General features: G+C 41.1%; 1 protein-coding gene across 3 annotated transcripts in view; it reads right to left on the bottom strand.

The window, feature by feature from the left end:
- The window catches only part of cspg5b (chondroitin sulfate proteoglycan 5b), a 31,027-nt gene that overhangs the window by 5,746 nt on the left and 10,528 nt on the right, over positions 1 to 14,753 (bottom strand). Inside the window, exons 2-5 of one of the 3 annotated variants that reach the window (XM_034298373.2) lie at positions 5,369 to 6,233; positions 4,407 to 4,595; positions 2,720 to 2,795; positions 969 to 1,025 (exon numbers count right to left, since the gene is read on the bottom strand). In XM_034298373.2, coding sequence (XP_034154264.1) covers positions 969 to 1,025; positions 2,720 to 2,795; positions 4,407 to 4,595; positions 5,369 to 6,233 — 1,187 coding nt within the window. Of the gene's footprint in view, positions 1 to 968; positions 1,026 to 2,647; positions 2,796 to 4,406; positions 4,596 to 5,368; positions 6,234 to 14,753 lie in introns of all 3 variants that reach the window. The other 2 variants (XM_034298372.2, XM_034298374.2) reach the window with 2 other exon arrangements.

Genomic DNA, 14,753 nt, shown 5'->3' with positions numbered 1-14,753 from the left:
AACACCCTCCCTACAGTGAAACATGGTGGTGGCAGAATTGTGCACTGGGAATGCTAAAAACTAAAGCTTGCGAGAATCTTCACCTTTCAGCAGGACAATGATCCCAAACACAAGACCAAAGTAATGCAGGAGTGGTTAAAAACAAAAAGGTGAAGGTTCTACAGTGGCCAAGTCAAAGTCCCGCTGAGAATCTGTGGCTCTGTTTGAAACTGCAGTCAATAAACATCTAACCAACCTGAAGAATCTGGAGCAAATCTGCCAGGAAGAATGAATAAAAATCCCAAACAGTGTGCAGAGCTGGTAGGAACTTCGCCGACCCCAACACACTTACAGCTGTTACTGCAGCAAAAGCTGCTTCTACCAAGTGCTAGTCTGAAGGGGGTGAATACTTATGCAAGCAGGATTTTTCAGTTTTTAATTTTTTTTTTAAGATCTGCTGAGAAGTAATGAATTTTGACTTTGCAAATTTACTTTAAGGGCATACTGCTTTGCAATAAAAATACTGACTGAAACATTCTGTGTAAGAAAGGTGTCCTTTGTAATCCAGACAAATCTGAAGACTTTAAGGGGGTTGAATACTTTTGCAAGGCACTGTATGTAGGATATATATTATATAGCCTTTCACAATGATATTCACTTCACTGTAGAAGTGACATAAGACCATGCAGAGTGTGTCACCATAAAAAATGTAAGTGCCTTGAAATAAAGGCTCAGACAGTGTGTACGGAAGAGAAAGTCTACATTTCTGCTACAAGTCAGCAGTGATAGCTGAGCACCGGGAGGAAAAGCAAAAGTTTAACCAAGATGACAGAGCGGCAGAAAGGAAGGCCATAAAGGAACCTGGTATATTTGGATGTTAGTGAAGCTCTAAAATAAAACTGCATAGAGAGAAAATACTGTGCCATGTTTGGGGTTAGTAAGAGTGATTCTACGTGCTACAAGCTAAGGCTGTTTACAGGTCATCTTACCTCACTGCACGACTCTTCAGTGGGTTTACACTCCCACGCGTATTTGCTCATGGTTTTCTATGGGGTGGGTTAGTGAGAGTTGGTCAAACCAGTAAAACACAAGTTTTTCAGTATGATTCAGGGTATGTGTATGCTGCAGCCTAGACCTGTGTATTATCTTACAATACGAGTAAATAAATCAGTAGGTAGATGAAGCTGAATAAAGAGTTACTAGTTCTTTCATAAAGTAAGTGAAGAAATAACAACACCAGTAGGTATTACACAAATGTTAATTTGATGTGAAATGAAAATAGCAGTCAATAATGAGAGTTGTGAGTTCCAGGAATCAGTCAGTGAGACAGGTGTACTGAGAGATGGAGGAGAGAGGCCACTACAGTCAGTAGACACGGGAAGAGATATAGGACACAAAGTCTCGGTATCATTTCTGAATAGAACGCTGGAGTCTCATTTATCAACCGTGTGATAAAAATACATAAAAATATAGATTATTTAACAGTGAACAGTGAATAAAATATATATTATTCTAAACTGTACTCAGGTGATCATGCACACGGAGCACAGCACACAGAGAAACTGATTTTGTTTAAAGCAAAACGACTCGCCAACTCTCGCCCAGAAATCCCTCGCACACCAACGCGCCCTCCCTGGCGCCGTGTAGGACAAGCAGGAGGATGTCGTAGGAAATCGCACAGGACACTGGGGAGTACACAGCTCACTGAGGCTTGAGACCTACCAGATCAGTCGCTTATCAGTCACTTCGTGCTGACGCTAATAAAGTGATGTACAGCACTGAAAAAAGATGCAACTGACCCGAATTATACACTGAGCCATAACAGCACATCCTCCTTTAATACAGCAGCACTGGTCTTATTTGTATTAATTTGTGCAGTTATGTTGGCTTGCTTTCTTTAATTTCTTTCCCATATTTAATATTTCATTAGTTAATGCTATTAATATGAAAAGACTAGGTTTCACAAAAGTTTCATTAAATTTGTGTGTAACTGACACACATCAGCTACTTAAACTTGACAGCACAATCCTTGAATAAAAGTGCAGTAATCCATGCAAATTATATGATCTGAAGTTCATCAATTCGAGGTTTACATTAGTTCGTTTTTTTATGTGTAAATTTACACACACTCAGGAGCACGAGTAGAGTACGAACATTTCTCCAAAATTACAGTATTTTCATGAATACCGAATTTCTTGTGTAAATGCTTGTTTACGCAACGATTTACAAATAAATCCGTTCACACACGTGACAAATTCCAGGTTCTTGTATGTACTGGTGCTTTTGCCTAAATTTAGAACGTCTTCTATACACACTTTGATGAGTGAGACCCCTGGTGTAAAGGCCAGTTCAGTTATATTCTTTTATTTTTAGACTCTTTATTATGAGACGCATTGTGGAGGAAATATAAAGTAACACAGACACAGATAGCAATGAGATTTTATACGAGTTGCACACAGACTCACGTGAGACATAATTACAAAATCAGGGAAGGAAAAAAACAAGGGATAAATAGGAAGCAGTGTACTACATATATTCCTTTATTTCCAAAGAGAAAAAGAAAAGGTTAAACAATTATAAATAGACACTGATGGAAAGAGAGAACTGCAAATCTGACATACACATGCATTAAAAGCAAGACAGGGAAGGAGAGGAAAGGAGAGGTTACCTGACAGATAATGTTATCATAGTAAGCCAAAGCATGAGGAGGGTTAGATGGAGAGCCACACTCATTCCTTACGTTTGCCTGTGAGCCTTCAGCAACGGTGGACAGCGAGAAGTTATCATTGTGCTGCTCCGACTGGGGCCTGGACTTACTGAGAGAGAGAGAGAGAGAGAGAGAGAGAGAGAGAGAGAGAGAGAGTGTGTGGGAGAGAGAGAGTGAAAAAATATCAACACCAGAGAAACACCTTCACCAAAAACATCACACACAAAATACCAAATTTCTGCAACTTAACAGACGAAGAAAAGCTAAGAATCATCCCGGGAGAAACACTGCAGCCTTCACTGCACAGTGTGTGTCAGAATGTGAGAGTCTGAGGGACAGCGAGACTCCTGCACACACTCTGAATACACACACACCCTGAACACACACACCCTGAATACACACACACCCTGAACACACACACCCTGAATACACACACACCCTGAACACACACACCCTGAACACACACACCCTGAATACACACACACCCTGAACACACACACCATATTCACACACACCATGTTTGTAATGTATAAATATATGTATATATGTGGGTTTTTTTTGTATGAATTTTGGTTTCATCTACTTGCACTATTTGCTTTGGCAACAATGTGATTTATAACATTCATGCCAATAAAGCACTGATGAACTGAACTGAACTGAACTGAGAGAGAGAGAGAGAGAGAGAGAGTGTGAGAGAGAGAGAGAGAGAGAGAGAGAGAGAGTGTGAGTGTGTGTGTGTGTGTGAGAGAGAGAGAGAGAGAGAGAGAGAGTGTAGAGAGAGAGAGAGAGAGAGAGAGAGAGAGAGAGAGAGTGTGAGAGAGAGAGAGAGAGAGCGAGAGAGAGTTGCTGGAGTGGACCTTTATAATCTCACATTGCAACACACAACTAATAGGTGCAGCAGATGGTGCTCGTAAGCAGACTATGTTATTTGTAATCAAAATGTGCGCGCACACACACACACACACACACACACACACACACACAAATAGACAGACACACAAACAGACACACACAAACAGACAGATGCACACACACACACACACACACACACACACAGACACAAACAGACAGACGCACAAACAGACACACACACAAACAGACACACAATCAGACAGACATGCGCTCTCACTCACAAACACACACACACACACACACACAAACAGACAGACGCACAAACAGACACACAATCAGACAGACATGCGCTCTCACTCACAAACACACACACACACACACACACACACACAAACAGACACACAATCAGACAGACATGCGCTCTCACTCACACACACACACACACACAGACACACACACAGACACACACACACACACACAGACACGGGACTAATAATGCATAAATATATGAATATTGTGGAATATAGTTTGCTGCTTTTTCTCAGCCACACTCTTCGTCCTCATATCCCTCTCCCTCCTCTCCTCTACATCTGTTCCCTGGACTGTGGTTAAATGATTTTGGCTGCACAGTTGTATGTAGGTCATCCTCACACACACACACACATACACACGCGCACACACGCACACACACACACACACACGCACACACACACAAACAAACGTACACTGATCTGTTGTCCTGGCCTGCTTTCAGAATACGGAGTGTCATAACTGAGCAGCTGACATTTATACTACTGAACATCTTAAGAACATCGTGTGTGTGTGTGTGTGTGTGTGTGTGTGTGTGTGTGTGTGCGTGAGTACTAACCTGCGTTTTCGCAGTTGTCTGTTTTCAATTTTCAGTACATGGAGTCGCTTGGAGAAGAACACTATTACCATAAAGAGGACGAGCAGCGTGACTGAAACGCCGCTCACCACAACGCACATCACTTGGAACTCTGTAATGACGGACTCACACCTGGTACCTTTGTTCCACATGTAGTCCTGTATGTTACACCTACACAAAGACGCACAACATTACATGATTAATACTCACAGTCTGTTTCTGCCATGAAACAACTGTACAGTGTGTGTGTATGTGTGTGTGTGTGTGTGTGCGTGTGTGTGTGTGTGTGTGTGATCAATGTAATAACATACACACACCCTTCCATTGTCAAACAGTGCATTAGAGGCCAATCAATAGCTAAGAGGAAATCACGGTTAACCCAAAGTGGAGCAGACAGGCCGTTCGCTCAGACAAGACACACTGATTAACTGCTCCGTTCGTGATTTGCTGTTCAGTGCTGAGAAACATCCAAGTGTCACGCTCTACTTCACTATCAGTATACTACACATACAATAACATATACAGCATGCTTTTCTAATATCAGTATTCCCTTCAGAAACAAGCCCTGATCCAGCACTCATTTCATTTCTCACTCTAACAGCACAGTCATAACGTCTGTTCTGAACACACTCACACTCACACACACACACACACACACACACACAGTCATCCCTGACTATGCTATGAAATGTTATTCAGCTGCACTCCAGTGTTGTTGTCTGATTCTGTAACTGCTCAGATTGTTAACTTTGTAAGCTTTGGAACTGATCCATGCAGGAGAATAGAAATCAGTGGTCCTGTATCCTGCACTCCTCAGCTGTAATATGATCAACATCTTTATGAAGGACATTTCTGAAGTTTGATCTCATTTGTGGCTCGTGTCTAATGTCCATGTAATTCTTCACCGTATGTATGGGAAAGTAGGCAAAAGAGTTGATTCTTACCTGCAAAATGCTCCAATCCCCTCCACCACATAGCACTGGCCTCCATTAAAGCAGTAACTGGTGTAGACATCACAAGGTGAGTGGCAGGTGCCATTCCTGCGAACGAATCCCAGAAGGCAACCGCCGTTCTCGACCCTAACCACAGCCCCTGGAGGTCCTGCCAGATCATCCCCACCGGACGCACCATCGTCAGGGGTCAAAGACTGTGAGTTAGCAGGACCTGCCTTCTTAACCAGCGGAATATTTTCATCCTCCATGTCTGCACGTGTGGACCGGTCATCATCGGCGTAGCTCTCAGTGGTGGAGTAGTCAGGTGACAGATAATCGTAAAAATCGGACAATGTCCAAGAGGTGGGATCTCCACTCTGAACCTCCTGAGGTGGGATTTCAATCTGGTGGTGTTGATCAGGTTCAGAAAAGCTCACTTTAATGATGGGGCTGGAATCATCTGGCTTGCTGAAGAACAACGATCGCTCATGTGAAGAAGAATGACTGTCAAGATCTAGGACACTTCCATCAGGCTGTAGAATTTTACTGTGCCAGCGAGGGGCAGTGTCTTCTGTGTTTTCCTCTTTAAAGTCCAGCTGGGCTTTGCCGTGAGACATGGTGGGTAGACCTGCACCCATGCCACCTACAGCCACGTCAGTTCGGTGCTCCTGTTCAACTGAGTCAGCGCTGGGTAGGTAAGGCCTGTTTTCACCCAGTCCACTGCTTCCAGGCTCCTCTGCTGCACGCGCTTTATGGGCATGGATCTGGGACGAGGAAATGGCCATAGCTTTACCAGGAAGTGCAGGTTTAAGCTCCACCATATTAGACGCAGCGTGAGAGGAGTTGAACTGAGTGGCATTGGATACCAGTGAGCTGCCTGTAAAACAAAACACACACAAACATACAGCATCTGTTTACACCATGGGGTCCATTTAACAACCACACACACAGTGCACACACACACATACACAGTATACACACAGTACACACACTCACACACTGAATATTGCATCCTCAGTTAGTGTATCTGTTGTGTATCTGTGTGTTTTGCTATGATGCTTCTGGCACATCTCTGGCCTCAGTGTGAGGAACACAGTGCCCTGCATGAGTGACCAGCCCTTTTCTCATTTCATAGTGTTATAACACGGAACTGAAATAAATGGGATTTTACTATTTGATTTACACAATATGTCTAACATCTGAAGTGTGTTTTTTTGTGACATAAACAACAAAAAGAAGACATTTTCTGATCGCATTAGTATTGACCACAGTGGGTTAAACCTTGATAGAACCACTGTCACCTGCAATTACAGCTGCAAGTCTTCTGAGATATGTCTCTGTCAGCTTTGCACATCTGGATCCTGACATTTCTGAATTCAATGAATTCATCATTATACTTTCATATTTAACTGCCAGACACATCATATGAATGCATCTCTTAGCTTGTTTAATCACATTTTATTTTATTTTATTTTATTCTAACATGAGAAACAGGATTAACCAGTTAGAATCATGCATTTTTCCCATTTTTACGTCTCTGGCTAATGTTCTTCTTACCTGCTCACTGACATTTGGAGGATGGCCTCCTCCAGAAAGAGTCGCAGTTGTGCTTTATTTGTTCTATAATTAATAGTGGATTGTGGCTCTGTGAGGTGTTTGGGATTTTAGCCTTCATGATGCAGTTTGTTTAGGACTGTTCTCTAACAAACTGGGGCATGTCAGGAAAGTGTATTTATGTGTGAGGTCACATGGCATGACTGCACACAGGTGGATGCCAATAATCCAAATAATCCAAATGAATTCCATTTCAGTTTCAGGTTCTAACACTACAAAATGTGTAAAAATGTGTGAAACTGCGAGATTGTGGATCAGCTACAGCAAACTGATCTGTGCTAGTCTTTTATGTAAAGTTCTTCTCTCTCTTTGTACTTCCTTTTCCTATCTGCTCAGCCAAAACTGCGTTCGTTTCTCAGTATCTGTCGCATGGAGCAGTATACAGTATAGTGTGTATTTTGTGTAGTATAAACAATAGAACTAGTTGGAGATAAATCCCGGCTGTATGAGTGCAATCCAGCAGCCATCACTGATTATATGCCCATTACTGCACATTCAGCAGGTCTGCAGCCCAGGAGCAGGAAAAGACAAAGACAGCAAAAAGAAACTGCACAGACTGTGACTTTTTTTTTTGGTCTATTGAAATTACCAGTGCACACACCCTCACCCACACCATCGAATCTGCTTAATTGTGGCCTGTGGTGTGTGAGGCTCCTGATTTCTTTTTCTAAAGCAGCTTGAGGCTGCATTATTAGGAGCTCTGATTTACTAACACACAGAGCAGGATTACAGGCTCTAGTCTGAGACTTGGACAGCAAGAAAAGCACACATGTGCACACACACACACACACACACACACACACACACACACACACACACACATACATACATCAGGAAGCCCATCAGCCACACAATAGCCTAATTGATTTTTTTTATTCCGTGTCCTCTGGTCCATGTTGGGACTGTCAGACCGCTTAAAGTCAATGCCCTATCATGTTGTCCTCTTTACAGATAAACACATGCACATACTCGGGTCTCTTAGCTTATATCTCACACTAGATTGTGCCAGTTCCATCTGCAGTCCACAGTGTACATAAAGCAGATGTAATCAGATGATTAACATCATCATCATCATCATCATCTCTTTGTCTACCCCTATCACAAATAACACAGTCAACTACTGTTGCCTTCGACAGTTTCTTGTTTCCCTGGGGTATCAGTTTGAGGTTGCACACCTTTAAAATCTCCTGTTATCCATCACAAAGGGAAAAGATACACATACATATCAGCAAAAGCATCTCATACCCATTCAGTGCAAAAAATGAAAGTAAGTAGCAAGTGAAAATATCTTGAATATAGTGTACTTTATTTAATATTTCCTTGTATAAAATCACTATAATCAATATAAGTTTATTAAACCTATTTCAAGATTTTTTAAATGTATTTATTTCTACTAATTTCAGACTTTAAAATTTTCTTATTCTATTGGCAGATGATTTCTTTTTAGAAAAAATCTGCCAAATTATCTGCCAATAAAATGAGACCATTTCGAGCTGAAAGTGTTTAGTTGCCAGTGGTTGAGATTTTCAGAAGATTAACAGCATCGCGAATATTTCAGCTCAAACCTGGCTGCCTCTCCAAGGAGCTTAAGATCTGTCTATAGACAACTTATGTTCTACATTTTTTAATGAAAATTATTGTTATACTTATCATATAGATAGATAGATAGATAGATAGATGGGGGAGGTTTTTTTTTTTTTTTACTCCATCTGAGTGATTGGCAGTGTAAAACAAAGTTGCTTCAGGGAATTTGTAGTCTAGTTCAGTCTCTCTCTCTCACACACACACACACACACACGCACACACACGCACACACACACGCACACACACACACACTGGTTTCCAAGGAGCAATATAAAGTGCCTCCCATCTGAAAAGCCTTGTGGAACAGAGCCTCTTCTGTCCTCGCCTCTCGTTTCATGTCCTCTCTTTTATTTGTGTGGTTCCCACCATCTCGCCTCAAACTGCACTGCAAATGAGGATCAGCGAGTGTCTGATGCTCCTCACAATATCCCTCAATACTGTCACACGGAATCTTCTTATTATTTTACTCGTGCATTCTTTAAACTGATCATGTCCCAGGACCAGAAGATCATATTAGTATTGCCATTTCGTATTTATATATTCAGAGCTGATTCTGAAAGAAATGATTCCGAGGAATCTTTCTGCTTGTTTTTTACAGCAACACTGAGAGAACGAGGGATTGAGGGTCAGACTATTTACTAAACACATTGAAATACTTTTGCTAATGGAGTGATAGAGGAAGACTGAGAAGAGTGAGAAAATGTGCATCTCTGTCTCCTTAATGAATGTGACTGAGGCGCTGAGAGGGATTTCTGTTCCCTGTTTAGTAAGCATGGCAGGATGCTCCGAGTGAGAGCCAGAGAAAGCGAGGATGGAGAGAGGTTTGTTGTTTTTTTTTGGAGGAGTGAAGAAAAGATGGGGACCACATTTTGGATTAAATTCCACTATCCACAGTGTCTGTGGTGAACTGACTATTGACTACAAAACAAAACTCAGTGTTGTTTTTTTGTTCTAGACATTTCTTTCTCCCATGCTGTTTTCTTCTGGTTTGAGTTTGGCTGGATTACGCTGAAGAATCAGAATCAGAACAGAAACTGGAGTGAATACTCTCTCATGCAATCAGCCTCTACGCACCAAACACTGATCAGAACAGCACCTCGTTCGCCTCTTCGCCATTTTGTACATGGTGCCCTCCAAAATTATTGCCACCCTTGATAAAAATGAGCAAACATTATTATATAAAAAGAATAACACATGCAATAAGTGATATTTTCAGTTTAAACACACAGGGACACTGTATAATTTTATTTTTTCAAACTTTTCAAAAGTAGTGCACTATTTTTCTAACAAAATTCTGGTTCCAACTGATATTTTGTGATGCTTGTCCTGGAGAGAATAACAGCACTGAGTAATGTTTAACACGCTTAGAGACACTTGGAGAGGATCTCCACTCTTCTATGCAGAACACTTTATATTTTATATAAAATATATTCTTTATATTCTTAGGTTTGTGCATTCTGGCAGATGTACATTTTCAACAGAAAATACTATTATTTAAAAAAGTAGTTCTAGTGAGGGTGATTTTTGTTAGAACAAAGATAAATGGTTTCTAATATAGTCTGAGTGGAAACTTAATACAGGAATTATTTAGTGTAACGTCTATACAGTCAATTTTGCTCATTTTAAAGGGTGCTAATAATTCTGGATTCCACAGTTTATCTGTGATTATGGCAAGCAGTTAAAGCTAATGTTTTAAAGCCACAAAAAACAACAGTTGTTAGCAGAGGGCCTGGATTACAACACAACTGTCACAATCTGCAGTAGGTGCCATGTCTTATTCTACTGCACAAACTACACAAGTGTAGAGTATTATACAGAAATAATGAAAGTACTGAACACATGACTAGGGTTTACTGAACACCAGCTCAATACGTCCGACTGTAGCCCTGCTGTAACAGTGCACACTCTGATGTAGGTTAAAATACTAACTCAGTGAAAGGACTGGATGAGCAGAGTGTATGTGATCACAGCAGCAATGCATGTTTATAAGAGTCTGACGCTCTGTACAGATACCTGACTGTTATATTTAATAAACCACTGAGTAAAAACTCAGAAATGAATGAACATACAGAAATTAATTTCAGGGGAAGATGAGAAAATAAACAAAATAAAATCACCATGTGATCTGAACAGTTAAATTGAGAAGTGTGATGTGTGTGTGTAGTTATGTCAGACAGCAGTTGGAGCGCTGATGACATGAAATTTTTATTGAAGTCACAAGCTACTATCAACCAATCACACAGTTCCAATAAGTAATTATTCAAATAAGACATAAGACATATAAAACATCTACTCTTCTTTCTCTCCTCCTGCAGTAAGCGTCAGTACTTCAGCCCTATATCCCTGAGCTCAGTGTGGAGTCAGCTGGCTTTCCATCAAAAACGAGAAAAATCCATGATTCTGATTTGTTAATCCTGCTTTTTTTCCACAGTAGCTCATCGGCAGTAAAAGGTGATTAAATAAACTAAAAGAAGCTTCATTTAGTGTTTGTGGTGGTTAAATATGAAATTGTAATGATGATGTCATTGACAGATGAATATATAAAATACAGCAAATACATAAAATAATTTCAGTGGGGGTTCAAACCCAAAATCCACCCCGTCGCTATGCCAGTAACAGCACATAGATACGTAACAAAATGTAGTTCGCGTCCGGCGGGGCAAACGTCTCGTCTGCTGTAATGCCGTACTGCCGGAGTTAACTTGCATCTGTGAAGCTACGTGTGCTGCTCTAATAAAGTCTGTTGTGAACGCTCACAGCCTGTAGTCGTGAGCTCTGTTATAATCAGGGTACTGAGAGCTGCAGGCAGGGACGCTGGCATCAGAGAGACCGGACACACACACTGTGAGGCCAGACCTGCTGTAATATTGTGCCAACTTCCCAAATGCCTCCATCTAAACCTCCCTATGGGCTTGTGCCATCAAACTAATATAATCCAAAATTACTGGCACCTTTCAAGAAAAGGAGCAAATGTGCAACAAATAACATGCTGTACGTGATATCTTAAGCCTACATTAACACAATATTACATCCAGGAATCATGGGTCTAATTCTCATCTGTGTTGAAAGCGCTTTGGTTTACAACCCTGTATTTACACTCAGGTCCATAAATATTTGTACATTGACAAAGTTATTGTTATTTTAGCCAATGTACACCACTGGTAAGCCTCAAAAACAGGAAGACCAGATTAGAAAAATCCCGTACATTTCTGGAACAACATGGTTATGGAGAGACGAGACAAAGATGAACTTGTAGCAGAATGATGGGAAGAGAAGAATATGGAGAAGGGAAGGAACTGTTCATGATCTGAAGCGTACCACCTCATCTTATGGCGTGGGCGTGTACGGCTGCCAGTGGAACTGGTTCTCTTGTGTTTATTGATGATGTGACTGCTGACTGAAGCAGCAGGATGAATTCTGAAGTGTACAGGGCGATATTATCTGCTCACATTCACACAAATGCTTCAACACTCAGTGGATGGAGCTTCACAGTGCAGATGGACAATGACCTGAAGCGTACTTCAAAAGCAACCCAATGCTTATTTAAGGTTAAGAAGTGGAGTGTTCTGCAATGGCCGAGTCAATCAGCTGAGCTGCATTTCACTCGCTGAAGGTAAAAGTGAAGACAAAACACCATGAGAACAAACAGGAAGTGAAGACAGCTGCAGTAAAGACCTGGCAGAGCTTCATCAGGGAGGAAACCCAGCATCTACTGATGTCTCCAGACTTCAGGCAGAGCTTTAATGATAATGATTTTTATGAATGACTTTGCCTTGTTGCCCATGTGAGCTCTGTTAGACTGATTGTTTAAACATTTAATAGCTCTGAATGTTTACTCTGGGTTTGATCCCTGGGTTTGATCCCTGGGTTTCCCCTGTGAAAACTGCATTTGTTGTTAAAAAGGATAAACCAACATGAAGACCAGAGAGCTGTCTATGGGAGAAAAGCTAGCCATTTTGAAGCTGAGAAAAGAGGGAAAATCTATCAGATACATTGCACAAGCATTGGGAATAGCCAATACAGCAATGTGGAATGTCCTGAAAAAGAAGGAAACCACTGGTGTACTAACAACCCAGACATGGAACAGCTCGGCCAAGGAAACAGCAGCAGCTGATGACAGAAACATTCTGAGACCTGTGAAGAAAAACCAAAAACAACAGTGACATCACCAACAACCTCCACAGGGCAGGGTGAAGGTATCACAATCAACCGTTTGAAGAAGACTTCAAGGGCAGAAATATAGAGGCCACAGCACAAAGAAATAAAGACATGATCCACAAAAGTTCAGGAACCAAGATGAACCTCTACCAAAATGATGGAAAGGCCAAAGTGTGGAGAAAGAAAGGATCTGCTCTGATCCATGAGCAGAAACATATGAGCTCATCAGTCAAGCATGGTGAAGGTAGTGTCATTGAAGGAATTGGAGGAAATGAAAGCTGAAATTCTGACCTATCATCTTATATTAATCTTCTGATCTAAAACCCAAATGTCTTCAGTGTATTGCAAAAACAAAACCATTGAGCTCTCCACTGCAATACTTTCAGAGGGGACACTTACCAAGCAGCCGAGGTTTATTTTTACAGAATAATTACGACTCATTTTTGAGCTGTTTGAAATATTTTTCTTGGTACAGTGCAAATGTTTGCAAATGAAACAGCTGCTCAATATGCTTTTGAAATTTATGCTTGATATGCTTACTTGAAATTGAATCTGCTCAGATTAGACTAGATAATTCCAAACTTAACAAGATCAGAAAAAACAGCACATTTGTTCAGTGCTGCAGGTTTGTGACTGTTTTATTTCTGTGAAGAATTTGAAGTCGAATCCATTGGTGTGCAGAAGGAACAGTCTGAGGAAGTTGAGATGAAGTGGCTCCTCCACAGCAGGTCCTGTAGTTGTGAAGCTCATACATCTATTAAGCACAATGATTTTATGTAAGGCTGCCATCATCAGCTCTTCATTCAGGAAGAATAAACCAAGCCCAAAGTTCCACTGATTGTAGATCGTGCTCAGTGGGTGTACAGGGCTGTAGCATGTCCAACAGGTTGTGCAGCTCTAGTGTTAGCATCCCATAGGTTATTATCAGCCCACATTCAGAGTTCCAGACGGCCAGGCTACACACGGCGCTAACGCTAACGCTCTGACACTAATCCTCACTGACAGCCTCTGCTGTTCGGAAACCTCAGTGGCAGATTGGTCCGCTGTGTCGTGCCCAGGAACAATCGGAGCAACTCCAGAGAGAGAGAGAGAGAGAGAGAGACAGAGAGAGAGAGAGAGAGAGAGAGACAGAGAGAGAGAGAGAGAGAGAGAGACAGAGAGAGAGAGAGAGAGAGAGAGAGAGAGAGAGAGAGAGAGTGCACAGGAGATGGGCTGAGATCCACAACAGCATTTAAAAAAAAAAAAAAAAAAAAAAAATTATTTTGAGAATAATAATTAATATCGTAATATTTAGAGAAAATCACAATATTTGAAGAATAAAACTGTAATACTATGATAAAATGGAATCAGTGCAAAGTTTGTGTTAAAATGAGGGACATTGAGGATTTGTTGTAGGAGAAATCGCAGGCAGTTTTCACCTTCAAGGCCATCGATGTTCACGTCTGCGTGCCATTTAACGAGTGTGTGAAGATGAAAGCTAATCAAAAAGCCCGATCCCGAAAGAGTGGAACTCCAGCAATCTCAAGCACTGAGCCCCCGATGCCTTATGGCATATGAACTCGTATGATAACTCAATATTAGGCTTAAGTTTCATATTCCATAACTGGAGTTCCAGCTGTTACACTGCAGATGTGATCATCAATAGACTTGTAGACTTGGTGAACACTGCCTGCAATTACTCCTTCAACAAAGAGAAAAATTCCAGCTCCCAAGTTTGATTCCACATGTTCATCGCCATGTTCGTGTGGGATTGGCTCCTGTTCAGAGTGGTTATGTTAAATTGCCCCTAGGTGTAAGTGAGTGAGTGTGTGTGTGTGTGTGTGTGTGTGTGTGTGTGTGTGAAGGGTGTTCTGTAATGGACTGGCAGGGTGATATAATTCATTATTCACATAAAACTGCAAAGCCTCATTTTCAGTAGCCATCAATTTAGTGTCTTTAAGATTAAGACTTTTAGCTCATCCTTAATTAATCATGTTTAAATGTAAATTGGTTATTAGACACACTTTTGTAACTCACCTGAAACACATTATTCTGTTTAATA

Source organism: Pangasianodon hypophthalmus, chromosome 23, assembly GCF_027358585.1.
Source record: "Pangasianodon hypophthalmus isolate fPanHyp1 chromosome 23, fPanHyp1.pri, whole genome shotgun sequence".
Taxonomy (NCBI): domain Eukaryota; kingdom Metazoa; phylum Chordata; class Actinopteri; order Siluriformes; family Pangasiidae; genus Pangasianodon; species Pangasianodon hypophthalmus.
The sequence above is the reverse complement of the archived record's forward strand: the minus strand, read 5'-3'. Positions and strand labels throughout refer to the sequence as shown.